The following is an 18,460-nucleotide window of genomic DNA, read 5'->3' as shown; positions in this document are numbered from 1 at the left end:
TAGTTACATAGTAAGTGCTGACAACAAAATCACACAGAAATTATGGTCTGGATTTGAAATCACACTCCGCCTCACCTGTTGAGGAACTAGACCTAAGAACTGTCCCTGTATGTCACTCTGGATGAGGGCTTCTGCTTAATGTTGTAAATGTACATACCTGGAGAATTTAGAATTGTACTAATGAGAGAGGTCACTGCCGCCAGCAAACGTAGTCTCCAGAAGGTAAGTGGAACATGACCCAAGGTTTCCCAGCAGAATATCACCACAGCATCACCCTGCTTCCATTGCCATGCAACCTTCCCACAGTGCATGTATGTGTAAAAGTGGGGTGTCTAAATGTGTAGATGGGTGTCTTAAATTTTTGTTTCATAGCCATTCATGGCACTTCCAAGAAAAATCATTTTATTGATCTCAATTTTAGGTCCTATAAATCAGCCCTAGTGGACAAAATAGCACGCAACATTGCTGTTTTTACTGAAGTGTTCATGAAGTCTTTGATGGAAGGATTTACTTCTTGTAAGAAATAATGTCTTCCACTTGTGCCTGCAAAGAAAAGATTCATTATTGGAACAGTGATGTATGATTTCTCTTGTCTCAGGCATATCTTGGTTATTATTTTTTAATGAATATAGTAAACATTCATATTGTCCTGTTATCAATTTAATGCTTAACATACCACAAAGAAAATCTAGTCTGTTTCAAGCTGTAGTGACATTTTTGTAAATATAACATTCTAAAGCATTTAAAGATTGATTAAGACCACTACTGGTCAAAACATGTTGGTTACTGCTTTCTGCTAATAAAGTAAAGATTTTTTTTTTCTGTGCCTGGGAGATTTGTAGATGTATTTTTTTTTAAGTTGACATTGTACAGGTTTTTCATTTTGATCTTTAATCATAAATGGCTAGATTCTTTTATTAATGCTATTGAACTATTTAGACTGCATTAGTAAGTTTTGTCACCTTTTCATCCTTTGTTCCGTACTTCGTTTATCAATGGATAATTTGATGCAGGGATTGTGTCAATTTAGGGTCTGTTCCTTATCCTACACTTATCGTACAGACCAAAGAGCTTTATTTTCATCAGATTATAGAAGACATTACTGACATATAGACACACACACACACACACACTTCTACCAGGCTCCAGGTATGCCTTCCCCCTGGGTGCCAAAGTTCTGAAGAGATTGCGCCATCTTAGTAACTTGTTGGGCACTCCTCATTGTGTTTGCGAAAGTTTGGCAGTAGTTTGGGAATGTTCTCTGAATGTTTTTCTCCTAATAAATGAACGTCTTAACAAGGCTGATTGATAAAGCAACAGTCTGCAAACACAATTTTGTATGCTACCAAATAATCTCATAAATGAGGGCACTATATGAATATTTTGATATCATAGCTTCTCACTGATACCTTGAGCTGGTGGTTAGTGGATTTAAGAAACTGAATCTCCTCCATGTGTTTCTTTTCCTCCACATGCCGTCGTTCTGCTTCTCTCTTTTCAATGGCCTCACATTTGGCTTTCTGTTCATTCACCTGGCGCTCCAGGTCTCGCTTCTGCTCCTCCAAATCTGCGATCTGCTTGGTGGTGTCACATGACACACACACGGTGCGAATGAATGCCCAACAGATCATCTGATACCATTCCAGTCATTTATTGGTGTAATGTGGAAAATAGTATCTCAAACCTGCTTCTCCGTGTCAGACTTCCCCTGCTCTGCTTGCAAGGCTTTTCTCATCCCAAATGCCAGGCTGCTCTCATACAGAGTCTGATAAGCAGCAAGAGTCATTCGGATCTCATCGCGAACCCGCAACAGCAGCAGGCCCCTCTCTGCACAGTTAATGGTTACTTGTCTGATCAGCTCATCTGTTTTGGGGGCGGAAAGACAGATGGTAAGTGGCAAAATTTGTCTGCTGGACAACCAGGGTCTAACTGCTATGCTGACGACACACAACTCCTCTTCTCCTTTCCTCCCTCTGATCTTCATGCTGCTTCCAAAATCTCTGCATGTCTAACAGACATCTCGTCTTGGATGGCAGCCCATCACCTCCAACTCAATCCCACCAAAACTGAACTAATATTCATTCCAGCAGATTCTTCACCACATCAGGATCTTGCTATTTACCTGGACAACTCGCAGCTCTCTCCTTCTGCAACAGCCCGCAACCTTGGAGTAACAAAACCAACTCTCCTTCTCAACTCACATCAGCAATCTTTCTCGCTCATGTAGATTCCTTCTCTACAATATCAGACGAATCCGCCCTTACCTGTCAACCCAGGCCACCCAACTACTGGTTCAGTCCTTAGTAATCTCACGACTGGACTACTGCAACTCCCTTCTAGCTGGTCTACCACTATATACCATCCGACCTCTACAACTCATACAAAATGCAGCAGCACGACTAATCTTCAACCTTCCCAAATTCTCCCATACCACCCCTCTGCTACGTTCCCTCCACTGGCTCCCAGTAGCTGCACGCATCAGGTTCAAAATACTGATGCTGGCCTACAAAGCCAAACATGGAGCAGCACCATCCTACCTCACAGCCCTTATTACACCTCACACTGCACCTCGTTTACTCCGAGCCTCCAGTACTGCTCGCCTGGTCCCTCCATCTCTGAAGGTAAAAGGAGAACATTCATCTAGACTCTTCTCCGTCTTGGCCCCTCGGTGGTGGAATGAACTTCCCCTCGAGGTCAGAACAGCTCAGTCACTGAGCACCTTCAAACGACAGCTCAAGACCTTCCTCTTTAAAGAATATTTAGATTAAATTGTAATTTTCTTGTTGGCGAACTTTGTGTACAGAATCTACAACAGAGTGAATAAAATAGATGTATTCATAGTAGGGGTCCTAGTGAACCGGAATTGATCTCTTCATTGATGGTAACTTGAAAGCACGTTGTAAGTCGCTCTGGATAAGGGCGTCTGCCAAATGCTGTAAATGTAAATGTAAATGTAATGAGAAATTCCCTAGGATGTGCTGTGCCATCTTAGACTTGTGACCTCTCTTGATTTGAGGAATATAGTGTACAAATAAATAAGTGAATATTGGTGTTATGGTGTATATTGGTGTTAAGGGCGTCCTGGGCTGCATTTTACCAAAGCACTGAGTGTAGAGCTCCCTGCGGACAGTGCAGATGCCCGTCTCCCTGGCCTGCCCCTGCTGAAGCTTCAGGTCCAGCTGCGCCTGTAGATTTACCACATCCATCCGTGTACACGGAGTGCTGGCCACCGGCTGCGTCCACAGTTGGCCGTCGGCCGTCCATTCCCTGCAGGATGATAAAGTACGCACAGGGATGGCACCCCGTAATCAGAAGGTTGCCGGTTCAAATCCCGATCTGCCAAGGTGCCACTGAGCAAAGCACTGTCCCCACACACTGCTCCCCGGGCGCCTGTAATGGCTGCCCACTGCTCACCAAGGGTGATGGGTTAAATGCAGAGGACAAATTTCACTGTATGCACCGTGTGCTGTGCTTCACTTTCTTTTACAGGCTCTGGCAACATTTCGAGTCCTGCCTTCACCTGCCTCGGGTAAATTTGTTGCTGCCAAAGCGGTGAAGATGTGGTGTTATCAGGTACAATTGCTGGAAGGTGTGGGAATGAGAGGTGTATGTGTTCACCTGGGTGGCAGGATGGCATTGAGGATCTCCTCAGTTTGCTCCTTGTTGGAATCTCCTACAGGGCTTTTCGCTTTGGGTGGTGATGGCACAGGGCCAGTGAAGGTTTGTGGCCCAGGACTCGGTCTGAGATGCCGAGCCTGCGAAGAAAATGTTAACTGGCAAATGTAAAAACATACATATGAAGACGGAAGCAAATCCCATCAGTTTCTGAGAAGACCAGCAACTAGATGTCAGCTTTAAACCTACATCTCCATCTGCAGGAGGCTGGCATCAATTGCACCAGGTTCACCGAATGTACAGGGAATCCTTACTTTTTTTCATTGACATACGAACTGATTTTATTGTGAAAATTACAACCAGATGTCACTGTAATGGTACTACTACTAAAGTCATTATTGTCATTACTATTATTATTAGGGGTCCAATATATTTTGTGACACGCCTGTAAAATTTAAATAAAAAAAGTGGTAAACGGTTTGGACACCTTTATTATTATATTCTTGTGCACAACCGGGTATGAGCATTTAATAGTCCTTTATTGTCGCATGTCGCAGTAACGCGACGCGCTGGGTGGTGTCGCCGCTTCTGCCTGCTCCTCTGACCCTCGCGGCTGTTACCTTGGACGACTTGGTCTCTGCCGAGTTCCTGCTCACCACCACCGGGCTGTCGTATTTCACCAGGGAGTCGGCTGGGAGAATCATGACGGCCGTGGAAGCAGAAAGTGAAGGCGTCCACCCGCGACGTGGGCCTTGTTGTCTCGTCACCATGACAACAGGCCGCCGCCTCGACAGTTCCGCCGAATTCCAACGTGGGCCAGAATTCGATGCGATGCTCCTTTGGAATAATTGCAAAAACGAATTATTACGTCAACAAATAACATGACATACACTGTTTTGAATTTGTACAGCAATTAAGTTGAGATGAGAAGGATCTTGCAATGGCATAAATGTATTATTAACACGGTATTCTTCACTACTTCTGAGTATTAGCATTTCTTAACAGTTGATATTAAATAACTGACTACATGTGCAAATACATCAAATTAAAGTTTCCTCTGCTTTTTAGTTAAGTGTCTTGCTCAGGGACACGATGGTAGTAAGTGGGATTTGAACCTGGGCTTCTGGTTCATACGCGAGTGCGTTACCCACAAGGCTACTACCACCCTATGTTCTGTTTTTATAGGTTTGCATCATATGACCTGCTCCATGGTCAGTGTGTGGAATCAGCCACAACCCATTCTCTGCAGATCATCAATGAGTTGTTCCTCTTCTTGAATGATCTAGCCCTTGGCTCCAAGCAGCAGTGGTGTAGATAACTCCACATTTGTTCATAGTTTTAATGCCTTCAGTGAGAATCTACCAATGTAAATGGTCATGAAAATAAAGAAATGAATGAGAAGGTGTGAATGAGAAGGCGAAATGAATGAGAAGGTGTGTCCAAACTTCAAGCCTGTACTGTGTACAAGCCTGTATACACACACACACACACATTTTAGTAAAGAAAGAAATGATTAACCTAATTATAAATAAAAATAATCAACTATCAACTTATCAAATATCAACTTAAAGTGTCCTCTTTTGGCATGATAATAAAGATTGAAGCCCATTCGTTTTACAGAGCAACAATGGTCACATTTTCAGCCTTCCAACAAAGTCATAAACCTGTGCGTTTGTGTTAGAAATATATTCTAACACATTTTGGCCACACCCGTTAGCATTGTTCACAAACTACCCTTTTTTAGTTACTCTTCAGATTGTTCAGTTTGAAATTATTCTAATCTTCTGCGTAATTGTGATGGACCTAGCATAGACTAACACTTCTTGCAGTTAACACTGACTGAATAAAAAAAAAATTCTGTATTGACTTTATAAATGACAAAAACAGCTAGATGTGTGAACCTTCGCTGCTCTCATGATTCGATTAGATCACGATTATCAATGCCTCGATATCGGTGCATCAGGATGCCTGCCATACATTTTCTACATGGTCACATGGTGTTTTCAAATAGAAGAGTTAAGGTCTTGTGCGCTGCGTGGACACTTTGATTTGGACTCATGGATTCATGCATGGATGGGATGTGTTTTTTTCACCAGTTCCAGGTGTGTTCTTTAATCCCCAGAGCAGATGGAAATGGAGGAATGCAGATATTGACTGAGCACAGATTCAGCATCACTTCAGAGGTTTTTCATTTTCACTCTGCATCAGAGTGAAACTATAACCTCAAACAGAATGGACAGGGGTCTTTAGAAAGAAGCAAGAAATTTGTGCTGCTCAGTGGGCCGAAGTCTCATGGAAGTTTAAACTTGCAAATGCCTCAAAAAAAAATGGACACGTAGAGGTTATCACAAAAGGCTGGTTTGTGTTGAAAGTATTACTGCGAGAGAAAATACATTCACAGCACGACGAGCCGTGTATATTTGTGAGATATTTCTTCTTTCCTGTGTGCTGCTCGACGTTACTTCCTCAACGTGTCAGGATGGCCGAGCGGTCTAAGGCGCCAGACTCAAGGTTCTACCTTCCCTCACCATGGGGCTTCTGGTCTCCGGATGGAGGCGTGGGTTCGAATCCCACTTCTGACAGAGATTTTCTTGTCTTGTATTTGAACGACCATCCGATGCGCTGTACCATTTCCACGCGGCAAGTGAGTCTGTGAATGTGCCGCGCTCATTTTTTTACATGCATACAGCTCATATTCCCGTAAAGGTTCAACGGGGTAGTGAATTTTTCGCTGACGCGCCTTTTGTGTGACGTAAGCACACGCTCACATGGGGGCGGGCGCGCGCATGCGCGCTGCTGTGAAGCTGTGACGGAGAGCGCGCGGCTGCTGACGGATCCAAAATGGCGGAGTACTTGGCCTCCATTTTCGGGACAGAGAAAGACAAGTGAGTGATATTAAACGTTCTCTGCTTTTTAATCGTGCCGTCGGCGTAAATTTCCTCGCATTGCGTGATTTCAGGCCACCTCCCCCAGCTTCTATCGAAATAAAACCGCAGGCAACTGTTGTCCGGGGCTTGTTCTTCTGGGCTCTTCTTGACGCAGACATTTAAGACGTATAATAAGACTTTTTATAAATTACATAAACTAGAGCTCTAATAGGGTTTAAGAATGGGACCTTGTAGTCGTGTGTGTGTGTGTGTATGTATGTATTTACGTCTAAGTTGTTGCTAATATGTTGGTGTTAAATAGCCTTGAATTTGTTTACAGCCACGTTTTTTGTGGTTTGGAAACGTGGTTATAATTTCGCAGCGATAAATGGCACTTGCAGGCAATGAAAAGAGATGCACGGACCAATACAAAATGTTTTCATTTGTTCTTAACAGGGTCAATTGTTCATTCTACTTTAAAATCGGAGCTTGTCGCCATGGGGATAGATGTTCCAGGTTGCACAATAAGCCAACTTTCAGTCAGGTAACCAAAAGTTCCACAACCTTGACGCGTCCTGTGAACAAAGTGTTCATCACTGCTTCACTTGTCCACAAATTACCGTCTCTGTTTGGTGGTGGATCGCTATTTTGTCGAATCTTGGAAATGAATTGGAATTTAGAATTGCCTTGATCCGTTGATGTAATAATATAACCATATTAAATGTATTAAGTTCGAATATTCATGTCTCACTTTACGTAACATAATTTTACTTCTCATTCCTTCACAGAGTGCTGTTGCCATTTTACTCCATTGTAGAATGATGTAGACAGTAAACAAGTTTGTCTTGATTTAACTCTATTACGTTTCAGATTTCCATCATAGTGACATTTGTGTGCAAAATTAGTATCGCTATCCTGTGTTGCAATGAACTTTTTTATGAAGCTTTCTAATTAATTGATTATTACAGATGTGGGCAGTCAGTTAATTTGACTCTCCGCTGTAATGTCACAGTCCAGCGCGTTAATAATGCTCACTTTATTCAAGACTTTTTCAAGATTTGACCTCTTTATTCTTCCCTTTGCAGACCATCTTGATTCAAAACATCTACCGTAATCCCCAAAACAGTGCACAGACGGCTGATGCGTCTCGCTGTAAGTTCTGTTATTCCACAGATGTGATAGCAGCTTCAGTGGTTAGTGACAGGGATTATTTCACAGCCCAGTGAGACTTTTTTTCATCGTTAGAAGTTTAGCAGCTTCGAGGTCAGAGCGGAACCTCACGGTAGCTAGAACTATAGTCGGCCTACCTGCATGGGTAAGTATAGGCATGCACCGAGCCATTGGTTACCAAGGTGTGTCACAGGAATCATAACACCATGTCTCTCTAAAAGGGGTTCGGAACTCTTGAGAAACTGAATGATTCACACTGGAATGTCAAAAACTGTCATATATCTAGTTCAGCTCATAGTATATTCCGACTTGAATTGTGTATGGCACTTTTTAGGCATTATCCCAGAGCTAAACTGTAGTGCTATTTTTTTATGTGTGCATGATGAAGTTTTGACAGGGTTCTCTCCCCTTTACGGTTTCAGCCATCGCGGATGTCAGCCTGATGGACTCTTCTAAACCGTATTTTTTCTCCCCCACCTAGGATGAACCCACTTTCTGGACCTCGCACAGCAAAAAATACATGCATAAACCTTTTCCGAGCTTCATTTACAGAAAATGTACATTTTGTATTTCAGACCATTGCCCTCTTGAACATTTACCGTAATCCTCAAAACACTGCCCAGTCTGCAGAAGGTTTATGCTGTAAGTTGCCCTCTTGTTTGCAGGACCCTGCAGCATATAGGCTGCTAACTGCGAAGCCACTGTCTAATGATACATTCACTTTCTTTGAGACACATACATTTGCCAGGCTACTGACAGACAATAAAACAAGTTTTAAAATGTTCTTTCTCACTCAGTAAAAGGAGGTGGTTAAACTGGACTGAAAACTGAATTTTGTTTATTAATAAGCCTTCAGCCCAAGTTTGAGAGTAAGCACTTTCTAGTTATAACTAGTTGATAGTTGTTTATGTATGCTTTGTAACAAGGACTGTGACATTTGAAATGCTTTATACCTTTTTTTTCTAACCAGAGGGCGAGCATTTCTTAATTAATAAAAATGTTTAAAAATAATAACTAATTACTGAGCAGTTAATGAACTGTCAACATTGTGATAGCAAGGTTGTCCTCTTATTTGACACTTTTTTTTTTTTTTTGGTGTTTGCGGACCCTTGTTAAAAAGTAAAACATTAGTTTTAGTATGTAAAATTAATTATTGAGCCTGAATAAATTAACCAACTGAACTGAGATCCATAAGAAACATTTGTTCCAATATGTTGACATCTGTTTGGTTCCTAGGTGCGGTTAGTGATGTGGAAATGCAAGAGCATTATGATCAGTTCTTTGAGGTAAGTGGATAGTCATATTTTATTACTACTTTTAACTATTGCTATTTGTGCTTTTTCATGTGGTTTTTCTTTTTTGATACATAGGAGGTCTTCACTGAAATGGAGGAGAAGTATGGAGAGGTGGAAGAGATGAATGTGTGTGATAATCTTGGTGACCACCTGGTGGGAAATGTCTATGTTAAGGTCAGTTTCTCATCAGTTATTCAAGATCTTTGCTTGTTGCTTCAATAAATTCATATAAGAACATTTTCATGAACATGTTGAATTTCTGTTTGTTCTCTGCAGTTCCGTCGTGAAGAAGATGCTGAAAAAGCTGTGATGGAATTGAACAATCGCTGGTTCAATGCCCAACCTATTCAGGCAGAGCTGTCCCCTGTCACTGACTTCAGGGAAGCTTGCTGTCGTCAGTATGAAATGGGGTCAGCGTTTTTTTTTTAATCTTAAAATTGCACCAAACATGTCAATTTTTACTTCTCTTAGCAACTTCTGTCTTCACATGATTCATCCCCCCATCTTCCTTCATTTGTCATGTTTCTGACTCAGGCACCTTGTGTTTCTACAGGGAGTGCACTAGAGGTGGGTTCTGTAACTTTATGCACCTGAAGCCCATTTCTCGAGAGCTCCGGAGAGAATTGTATGGCCAGCGCAAGAAAAGGTAAAGTCTGACAATATTATTAAAAGTAAAAGTTATGCCTGTCAAGGTCAGACTGGGTTTTTATTTATTAAATGTTAATGGTAATATTTTACCATTGCGTTGTCTCATCAGGCACCGCTCTCGTTCCCGGGATCGAGGAGGTCGAGGTGGCCGTGACCGTGACCGTGAGAGAAGGAGGTCAAGGGATCGGGAACGTTCTGGAAGATTCTAGGCAGAACAGTTCTCCTCAAGCCTCCCACTTCCTGCTACGTATAACTGTCGGCCGACGACAAAATGTTTTCAAATGTTGGACTTGTTTTTATTTTTCTTTAATTTTTGCAAAAGAGCCACTGTCACACACAAAAAAAAATCACAATAAAAACTAATTCTCCCATGTGTCTTTGTTTCCTGAACTCAGTGCCAGTCATGGATAATTTTGTGTGTTCTAAGTTGGCCTGGGTGTGAGCAGTTTACATGAATAAGACTGCCACGCCTGGAGCTGTCAGATGTTGAGTCTGGCGACCGTGGCAGTTCGGACCACAGGATCAGAAGCATGTTTAAGGTGTGACCACAGAACATTCATTTCAGCTGCCTCTTTCCTCACTGAGCCATGTATGTTGGGAGTGTTGATTCTTAAGACACAAATGCAAGATGGTCCATCACACATCGCCTAGGGGTGTCTCGACTACTAAATGTTTTCGTGGTACCTTGATTGTGTGAACGGAGCCTGTTTTGTTCTTTTTTTTTTTTTGCAATGTCATATTTTGCACCTACTTTAAATGAACGCTAACCCAGTGTTTCTCAACCTGGTCCTGGTGGAACATCTGCCAGGACGTTTTTGCTCCAACCAACATATCTTCACAATCTGCCACACTCATTATTATTATATGGCCATTAAGTAACAATTGAGCCTAATTAAGGTAGGGCTGGAGTTGGTTGGTTGGTTGGTTGATTCAAAATATGCGGTTACAGCAACCTGGGAGAGAACGTGACCTCGAGTGAACCCAAGTAAAGGCCTCTCCCGATTGGTCCTGCCGCACCACGACGCCCCTGCGGCGGCCAATGAGGAGGCGCGACAAGCGGGCCATCTCCTACGAGTCCGTCCGGGACACGAGTGGCAGCCGAGAAAGACTTTCTATCTCGCACCGACGCACCCGAGCAAATCACCGTGTTCAAGGTAAATGTAACTAGTTTGGCGTTTGGATGGAATTCGGAAACATCTGGCAACCCCCGCTGTACCAGATGTAAGTGAAGTTTGGGGGGAATTCGGAAACATCTGGCAACCCCCGCTGTACCAGATGTAAGTGAAGGGGCTCGGTGTCGTGGCGTGGAGTTTAATGATCTCAACACGCTACAATCAGTTTGTTTGCTTCCTTATATCTTATTCGCGAGTTGTAAATGGACGTGTGGCGCAGAGTCTTTGTTCCAGGCTGGTGTGCAGTCCTCCATGGGGCTCGTGTTTTAGCGCACACGTGGGCTGTGCGCGTCACCGGACCGACCTGTTGCCTCATCGCCTTCGGGCGCTTGACACCCGCCGTTCGTGGGCTTTGTAATTGCCGCACGACATTAACAGAGATTTGTCTGTGGTATAAACTTTATATTTAAAGTGAAGTTATTGTGAAACACTGCAGCACAGCACACGGTGACACAACAAAATTTGTCCTCTGCATTTAACCATCACCCTTGGTGAGCAGTGGGCAGCCATGACAGGCGCCCGGGGAGCAGTGTGTGGGGACGGTGCATTGCTCAGTGGCACCTTGGTGGACCGGGATTCGAACCGGCAACCTTCTGGTGTCCACATGGGAGCTGCAGCAGATGCCGGAGTTCTCCAGGAACCAGGTGAACGGTGTTAATAGTGGCTTTCGCTTACCGAGAAGAGCAGCCAGACGGAAGGGAATGTCCTCCCAGCCCCCATGTCCCCTCCGTGGGTTTTTTCTGAGGACGCAGAGCTCACACAGGGCTTCTCTCTGGGTTGCTGAACTTCTCAGCAGGTTGGTGCTGTTTTAAGTACACCTCCTGCAGTAGGCCTGCCTGTGTACAGCTCAAACAGGGCAATTTTATACGGTTTGTGCAGTTATTGCAATTTTAGTCCATTTGGATTTGGTTGCTCTAAAAGCTCTTCAGTTAATCCATGAACTGAAGCTTTTTTAAAATGTATATGTAGGTTTTGTAATTGCTCATTTTACAATATCCACACCAGCAGGGTTAGCCATGCCTTCGGTCCCAGCAACCAAAGAGAACAACCCACCGGTCCCGGTCTGCCCCCATGCTGGCAGGAAGCCTCAGGCCAGCGCTGTCAAGTTTGGCGAGGTCCCGCTGCCGAGAAATGGACAGGGCGAGCTGAGTAAATCCGAGGAGGTGGACGGACCCCTCCAGCTTGGTGCCGAGCACAGCACCGCAGACGCCATGTGGATCCGGCCGGATCTGCCCAGCCGGTGCACCTGGAAGCTTGGAATGCCGCACGCCGACTCCCCCCACACCCATCCATCAAGGTGAGGCCAGTTCTCTCGGCGGTTACGTCTTACTGTTATGTAATCTAGAACATTAATAATAATAGTAATATTTATTAATATTAACAGTAATCAGTAGGGATCATAGGCTGACCGAGAAGGAACTAGAGTGTTATTTTGAATAAAAGTCTTCTGTTACATAGATGTAATGCAAATATTAAATGAGGTATGTCTAGCTTTTGTTAGTTCCTGTCAGGCACACGTTTTTAAGTGTACGTTGGACTAATATGTTGTGTGGTAACATGCCCTCCATAGAACAAAACCTCCAAGCGTAATGCCAAACATCTTAAGGAAAATTGGAGACACCCCACTTGTTCGCATCAACAAAATAAGCAAGACATTTGGACTTAAGTGTGAACTGTGTAAGTTGTATTTTTTTTTTTTTTTTTTTTTGTATTCCCTTGCCAATATATATATGTTTAGGATTCCATATTCATAGTAGATATGCATATTCAGTGTTATGTTGTACCATAATGTTTTACCCGCAATTGCTAAATGTTACATGATAAATTCACCTTTATCGTTTGACCATAATCATTTATGTAATCCATCAACCTAAGGTAATGTTCAGTTTTGCACATGTCTGCATAGCAACTACCAATACAGAACCAATAAAATGTGTGCAACATACAGACAATAACTGTCAAAATTAGAATATATGACCGTAGTGAACCTGTTTTACCAGCCAATTCCCATAAATGCAAACAAGCTGTCAAAATCGATGATTAAATTCCATTTAAAACATTTGCTCGCAATGCCAACAATGGAAACATGGTTTTGCACTTTGTTCTTTACATGTAATTTTACACACCGAATATATGCCTAGCTTTATTACAGCTTAATCATTATTTCACTCCTTACAAAACCAGACAAATGGCCTGATTTAGATTTAAATGCAGCATTCTAAAGCTATCATGTGACTCTGATCATGCTCCTGGCCTGGTTAAGGATCAGTGCTTTGAGATTTGTGCCAAATCTTTGGTCTTGTCAATCTTTAATTAATGTATAATCCTTGTATGTATTTGTACAGGTCGCACCAGCATGGACCTGAAAGATAACCAGGTTCAGTGCAGCAATCTAAGATAATTTTAAAGCCACAGTCCCCTCTAATTAATCAGTTATGAAACAAATGCATTCTGAGTTTAAATGGTGTGTGTGTGTGTGTGTGTGTGTGTGTGTGTGTGTGTTTTCTCATCTGGACCAACAAGCTTCGTTTTTCTCTGTTTTCGTGGGAATTGTCAGTTGAACTCGAGTTCTGCTTTAATGGAAAGTAACACATTCATGTCTGTATATTTCCACAGTGGCCAAGTGTGAATTCTTCAATGCTGGGGGGAGTGTGAAGGACAGGATTAGTCTGCGCATGGTGGAGGATGCTGAGAGAGCAGGACTGCTGAAACCAGGGGACACCATCATAGAGCCAACATCTGGAAATACAGGTGTGTGTGTGTGTGTCCGAGTGGGAAAGAGTATGACACTCTAGAGCAGGGGTCAGCAACCCTGGTCCTGGAGGGTGCTTGTCCTGACCTGATTCAACTTCTGGACTTTAGTGGAACATTGACCGATCTAAGCTGTACAGGACTGTGCAGGCCCTCCAGGACCAGGGTTGGTGATGCCTGCACTAGGCTCTGAATGAACTGTGGTTCTGGTCTTATTTTGACACGTTCTCTCAGGCATTGGTCTGGCTCTGGCTGCTGCGGTGAAAGGCTATCGATGCATAATCGTGATGCCCGAGAAGATGAGCATGGAGAAGGTGGGTGCTTGTTATCTGGCCAGGTCATTGTTTCACGGCACTGATTATACTGTATTGATAGCAGTAGCCATGGTGTGAGAATTATGTAGATCGGTTTATGAGCATTTCAAAGTAGCAACAGGCAGACATAATTCTGTCCCTGCAGCAGTTCTGCTGGATTGTAGCTCCAGGAATGTCCCACAGAGTATTCCACTGGAATTTCAGTTTATCTCAGATTTGAAAGAATCCTCGAAATCCATCATAATTGGTCCGTTTCTTGCCTTTCGTTAGGTGGATGTTCTGAGAGCTTTGGGGGCAGAGATTGTCCGCACACCCACCAGCGCTCGCTTCGACTCCCCAGAGTCTCACGTGGGTGTGGCCTGGAGGCTGAAGAACGAGATCCCTAATTCCCATATTCTGGACCAGTACCGAAATCCCAGCAACCCCCTGGCCCACTATGACACCACAGCTGAGGAGATCCTGGAGCAGTGTGGTGGTAAGCGAAACGTCTCACTGATCCCTTTTGTGATGACTGTGGTTCATCCTGTCTTATGCCAGGCTCATGCTCACTGCATTCCTTTTTACGCTCCTCCTCAGGTAAAGTGGACATGTTAGTTGCAGGCGCTGGCACAGGTGGCACTATCTCTGGCATTGCCCGCAAGCTAAAGGAGAAATGTCCAGACGTTAAGGTTCATTTTCAAGTTTCTGTCTAGCATTTTAGTTTTTTTTTTTTTTTTTACTGGATTGCTAAATTGGGGAATATCAAGTGGGGAATATGTGTCTGACCTGGGAATTTCTAGGCATCCCTCTGGAGTCTGTGTGTAAATGTTGTTTGCCTGTTTATAGATTATTGGGGTGGACCCTGAGGGCTCAATCCTGGCTGAACCAGATGAGATAAACAAGACTGATAAGACCCAGTATGAGGTGGAGGGCATCGGCTATGACTTCGTCCCTACTGTCCTGGACAGATCTGTGAGGGGCTTATATTTACACATAATACATATTTACACTCACACTCTTAAGTTAATGAAGATGCAGCACACTGAAACATTGACCACTGAAATGAAGGAGGGATTTGACCTTTGTGTATATTTTTTAATGAGGTGGTGGACCGTTGGTACAAGTCCAATGATGAGGAGTCCTTTGCCATGTCCCGCATGTTGATCAGAGATGAAGGCCTTCTGTGCGGTGCGTGAGAACATGTTATATGACTGATAAATCTGACCAGTCATATGTGATTGAAGCAAACCATCTGGGGAAAATATATATATAGCTACCTGATTAATAAAATGATGTCCTGGGTTTGATAACTAAAATCTGTTTGGTGTGCATTCTGGGTCAGGTGGCAGCTCGGGCACGGCAATGGCTGCTGCTGTGAAGGTGGCAAAGGAGCTGAAAGAGGGTCAGCGGTGTGTGGTCATCCTGCCCGACTCGATCCGCAACTACATGTGAGAAACCCTGTTGACTGGTGGAAGATAGAAGGGGATTTTAGGTTCAAGTGGGCTTTATCAGAATTTTGATTAGCAACAGTGTCCTCTAGTGGTGGTTAGAGAGAATAAAGTTACTATTTCACTGTGTTGTCCAGGTCCAAGTTCCTCAGTGACAAGTGGATGCTTCAGAAGGGTTTCCTGAGGGAAGAAGACATCATGGTGACCAAACCCTGGTAAGAGAAGAAACCGAATGTATCAAATGGCAAAAAATATCAGTTTGGACTTTTTAAAGTAACAGTGTGTTTATAGTAATCAGTGTGTTTTTTATAGTAACAAACTCATGTTTAATTTCATTCATTAACAACAACACATATTTGTCTGCATAGGTGGTGGAATCTGAAGGTCCAGAATTTAAAACTCTCTGCTCCTCTCACTGTTCTACCAACTGTAACCTGCCAGAAGACCATCAAGATCCTGAAGGAGAAGGCGTTTGACCAGGCACCAGTTGTAGATGATGGCGGGTGTGTGTGGCTATATGCTTGTCTAATTGCCTTTTTTTGTTAAAATATCTTCTCATATTATGTGGGTTTTAGAGCATTTTCTTCAGTCTCCTATGGTTGTGTCATCTTTCAGGTTGATTTTGGGTATGGTTACTCTGGGCAACATGCTCGCTTCTGTACTGGCAGGAAAAGTGAAACCCTCTGATCCTGTTAGTAAAGTGCTCTACAAGCAGTTCAGACAGGTTTGTTGCAGATGTATTCATAAAAACAGTACCTAGTTAACCCACCATAATGTATTTGTATTCTACAATTAGATTGAAGTCCATGTAGATGTTAGAGACTGAAATGGCACTGAAATTTTACTTTTTTTTTTTTTTATAGGTACGTCTTACCGATAATCTGGGGAAGTTGTCTCGCATTCTGGAGACGGACCACTTTGCACTAGTGGTGCATGAGCAAATTCAGTGTAAGAATGAACTTACTTGAACTTTTTGACCATTTGCATTATTTTGGGTTTTATATAATCTGACTATATTTGATATTGTATATAGCAGGACTTGCAATTCATATTGTCCACTGCTGGGCTTGTTTACTCATATTTAATCACAGTCTGATCAGAATGTTCTCCTTTTGTGTTTTTCTTTTTGGCAGACCTGACAGATGGCTCCTCCAATTTAAGGCAGATGGTGTTTGGTGTGGTGACAGCTATTGACCTTCTCAACTTTGTGACTGCACACGAAAAGAGAGAGAGATCTATATCAGAATGCACAGATGAGCTGTGAGCACACTCTCAGCGGCTGCGTCACTGTGACTGAAGCCACATTGGATGAGCTAGTTTTCCTGCCATCAGACCAAATACATATTCTCTGAGCAGCTTTGTAAAGTTGAGTTTCCTTTAGGAGGGGGGAGAGAAAAGCAATAGAAATAGTTTTCAAGATTTTTAAAGATGAATTCCAATATTCTTATGTCTGTTCATTCCTAAAACTTCATAGCCAGTCATTATGGAAAGCTGTAGTTTCATCAGACCTGTTAAACTGCATTACAGCCACTAGAGGACGTCCATTAATCATTTCAGTAAGTTAGAACTGAGGTTCTTTTACTTTTGATAAAGTGTAACTTGAAATGAATCACTGATCACAAAGTTTTATTTATTACCTTCCCACAACAAATAAAATAATTGCATTAAATTGACTGCTGCTGCCTGCTTGCTCATGTTGAGACTGTAAGGCTGGAAATGAATGAATGAATGAAGGTTGGGGTATGTGCATGACAGAGCACATACCCTTTATAGCACAGACCTGTACCATAAAGGAAGCTCAATTCAGGTGCAACTCTGGGTTTACACACTCAGTCTACCTACACTGAAGTCAATTGCGTGTACAGTTCCATTTACACGGCACCTAATACAGGGCTCATCTGTGTAATGTACATTGTTTTTGCATTTTACTCAGCATTGCTCTGAGTTTGCTGGTGGAGCAGACTCACACCCACAGCTCAACACCTAGCCCACCTTCAGACACACCAGAGAACATTCTCGAGAACACATGTATGATGAAAAGTAAGCAATCATAATTGGAATCGTGAAAGACTATTGACACCGATTAGCCACTACATTAGAACCACTGGCCAGAGACATTAACATTACAGGTAAGCAGGAACGGTCATGAAGATGTAAAAAGCTGTGATGAAGGTCTGGACATCAGCGATCGAGTTGACCTTGTTTATCAGACTCCATTAATTATTAGCAATGTATTTAAACTCATGGTCATGGACCTGGAATCTCCCATCTTACAAAGATCTGAGTGGCTTTCCCAAATTGTGATAGACAGATGGGTAAGAAAACCTCGAAAATAGCTGATTTGGTGCATGTTCCTGTTCTCTAAAATTCATAGAACCTAAGAAAACTACCCCAAGGAAGGACAACTGGTGAACAGCAATTTGGGTGCCCAAGGTGCATGTGTTGAGTGTTCGTCTAGTGCGATGCACTAGGTTGTAATGCAAATTGGAACAACGTTTTCTTCTTTCTTTCTTCTGCCTACCTGAAGATTGTTGTGTACCCTTTCCCTGACCCACACTGTCGCAGACTGGTTCAGGAATGGTTTGAGGAACATGACAAAGAGCCTTACAAGGAATCTACTCTGACGTGATGATTGACAGTTCACATGCACCCAAAACATGCAGGTAGATTATTAGTGCTTTATGAAAGACCTTGACGTTTCTGAACACACCCAATGTCTTTAACAGCAAAAGGGGTGGTTGTAGCCTAGTGGGTAATACACTCGCCTGTGAACAAGAAGACCCCGGTTCAAATCCCACTTACTACCATGAGCAAGACACTTAACCCTGAGTGTCTCCAGGGGGACTGTCCTTGTAACTCCTTGTAAAAGTGGACACTTTTACATATGATGGTGGAAAAGAAAAGAAGAGGTGTCATCAGTGTAGCAGTGTTAGGATAACCAATGCAAAGATATGACCTTGCCAAGAGATTTGGTGTAAAAGGAGAGGGTCACGTACTGAGCCCTGAGGGACACAATTCAATAGCTTGTGAGGTGCAGATGTGATCCCCTTCCACGTCACCTGGTAAGATCTATCCTCCTGATAGGAAGCTATCCACAGGCATGCCAAGCCGCTAATTGCCAGCCATCTAAGGATGGTCAGGAGAGTCTTGTGGCTGACTGTGTCAAATGCTGTTGAAAGATCCAGAAAGTTTGATGACAAT

General features: G+C 43.0%; 3 protein-coding genes and 1 non-coding gene across 9 annotated transcripts; 3 read left to right on the top strand and 1 right to left on the bottom strand.

Moving 5' to 3' along the window:
- Positions 1–385: 385 nt before the first annotated feature.
- On the bottom strand, positions 386–4,401 carry dnali1 (dynein, axonemal, light intermediate chain 1). 2 transcript variants are annotated; one of them, XM_028981331.1, is made up of 6 exons: positions 4,236–4,401; positions 3,619–3,755; positions 3,098–3,267; positions 1,685–1,863; positions 1,410–1,577; positions 386–543 (listed from the first exon to the last, which is right to left on the bottom strand). In XM_028981331.1, exons 1-6 carry the CDS (start codon positions 4,383–4,385, stop codon positions 508–510), a joined length of 840 nt encoding a protein of 279 aa, XP_028837164.1. In that variant the 5' UTR covers positions 4,386–4,401; the 3' UTR covers positions 386–507. The 2 variants fall into 2 exon arrangements, with proteins under 2 accessions (XP_028837164.1, XP_028837165.1); XM_028981332.1 differs by having other exon boundaries at positions 1,410–1,574; positions 4,236–4,400.
- A 1,687-nt stretch (positions 4,402–6,088) lies between these two features.
- trnal-caa (transfer RNA leucine (anticodon CAA)) lies at positions 6,089–6,197 on the top strand. Its single transcript has 2 exons — positions 6,089–6,126; positions 6,152–6,197. It is a non-coding gene; the product is annotated as a tRNA-Leu (tRNA).
- A 189-nt stretch (positions 6,198–6,386) lies between these two features.
- On the top strand, positions 6,387–9,966 carry LOC114790338 (splicing factor U2AF 35 kDa subunit-like). 3 transcript variants are annotated; one of them, XM_028980318.1, is made up of 8 exons: positions 6,387–6,500; positions 6,939–7,026; positions 8,228–8,294; positions 8,889–8,938; positions 9,023–9,121; positions 9,224–9,357; positions 9,501–9,593; positions 9,705–9,966. In XM_028980318.1, the coding sequence occupies exons 1-8, from the start codon at positions 6,457–6,459 to the stop codon at positions 9,802–9,804; spliced, it is 675 nt and encodes a 224-aa protein (XP_028836151.1). In that variant the 5' UTR covers positions 6,387–6,456; the 3' UTR covers positions 9,805–9,966. The 3 variants fall into 3 exon arrangements, with proteins under 3 accessions (XP_028836151.1, XP_028836154.1, XP_028836152.1); XM_028980321.1 differs by lacking the exon at positions 8,228–8,294 and adding an exon at positions 7,568–7,634; XM_028980319.1 differs by lacking the exon at positions 6,387–6,500 and adding an exon at positions 7,568–7,634.
- A 29-nt stretch (positions 9,967–9,995) lies between these two features.
- Positions 9,996–16,932, top strand: cbsa (cystathionine beta-synthase a). 3 transcript variants are annotated; one of them, XM_028980317.1, is made up of 16 exons: positions 9,996–10,134; positions 10,545–10,749; positions 11,776–12,064; positions 12,338–12,444; positions 13,384–13,518; positions 13,753–13,832; positions 14,103–14,307; positions 14,409–14,500; positions 14,658–14,783; positions 14,915–14,999; positions 15,154–15,259; positions 15,397–15,474; positions 15,628–15,762; positions 15,875–15,983; positions 16,123–16,207; positions 16,393–16,932. In XM_028980317.1, exons 2-16 carry the CDS (start codon positions 10,635–10,637, stop codon positions 16,521–16,523), a joined length of 1,878 nt encoding a protein of 625 aa, XP_028836150.1. In that variant the 5' UTR covers positions 9,996–10,134; positions 10,545–10,634; the 3' UTR covers positions 16,524–16,932. The 3 variants fall into 3 exon arrangements, with proteins under 3 accessions (XP_028836150.1, XP_028836149.1, XP_028836148.1); XM_028980316.1 differs by having other exon boundaries at positions 11,773–12,064; XM_028980315.1 differs by lacking the exons at positions 9,996–10,134; positions 10,545–10,749 and adding an exon at positions 10,879–11,411.
- Positions 16,933–18,460: the final 1,528 nt, after the last annotated feature.

This window comes from Denticeps clupeoides, chromosome 5, assembly GCF_900700375.1.
Source record: "Denticeps clupeoides chromosome 5, fDenClu1.1, whole genome shotgun sequence".
Lineage (NCBI taxonomy): Eukaryota > Metazoa > Chordata > Actinopteri > Clupeiformes > Denticipitidae > Denticeps > Denticeps clupeoides.
Note: the sequence above shows the minus strand (reverse complement) of the source record. Positions and strands in the feature narration are given on the sequence as shown.

Bases quoted from the DNA above. Each gene is read 5' to 3' on its own strand.
- cbsa (XM_028980315.1), top strand. From the start codon at position 11,276: ATGACAGGCGCCCGGGGAGCAGTGTGTGGGGACGGTGCATTGCTCAGT. The intron at 12,445-13,383 runs GTAAGTTGTATT...ATATTTCCACAG, and splicing joins TGGACTTAAGTGTGAACTGT to TGGCCAAGTGTGAATTCTTC. The intron at 15,475-15,627 runs GTAAGAGAAGAA...TTGTCTGCATAG, and splicing joins ATCATGGTGACCAAACCCTG to GTGGTGGAATCTGAAGGTCC.
- LOC114790338 (XM_028980318.1), top strand. From the start codon at position 6,457: ATGGCGGAGTACTTGGCCTCCATTTTCGGGACAGAGAAAGACAA. The intron at 6,501-6,938 runs GTGAGTGATATT...TGTTCTTAACAG, and splicing joins TTCGGGACAGAGAAAGACAA to GGTCAATTGTTCATTCTACT. The intron at 9,358-9,500 runs GTCAGCGTTTTT...GTGTTTCTACAG, and splicing joins TGTCGTCAGTATGAAATGGG to GGAGTGCACTAGAGGTGGGT.
- dnali1 (XM_028981331.1), bottom strand. From the start codon at position 4,385: ATGGTGACGAGACAACAAGGCCCACGTCGCGGGTGGACGCCTTCACTT. The intron at 3,268-3,618 runs GTGAACACATAC...ATCATCCTGCAG, and splicing joins AATGCCATCCTGCCACCCAG to GGAATGGACGGCCGACGGCC. The intron at 1,864-3,097 runs GTAAAATGCAGC...CCCCCAAAACAG, and splicing joins GCTCTACACTCAGTGCTTTG to ATGAGCTGATCAGACAAGTA.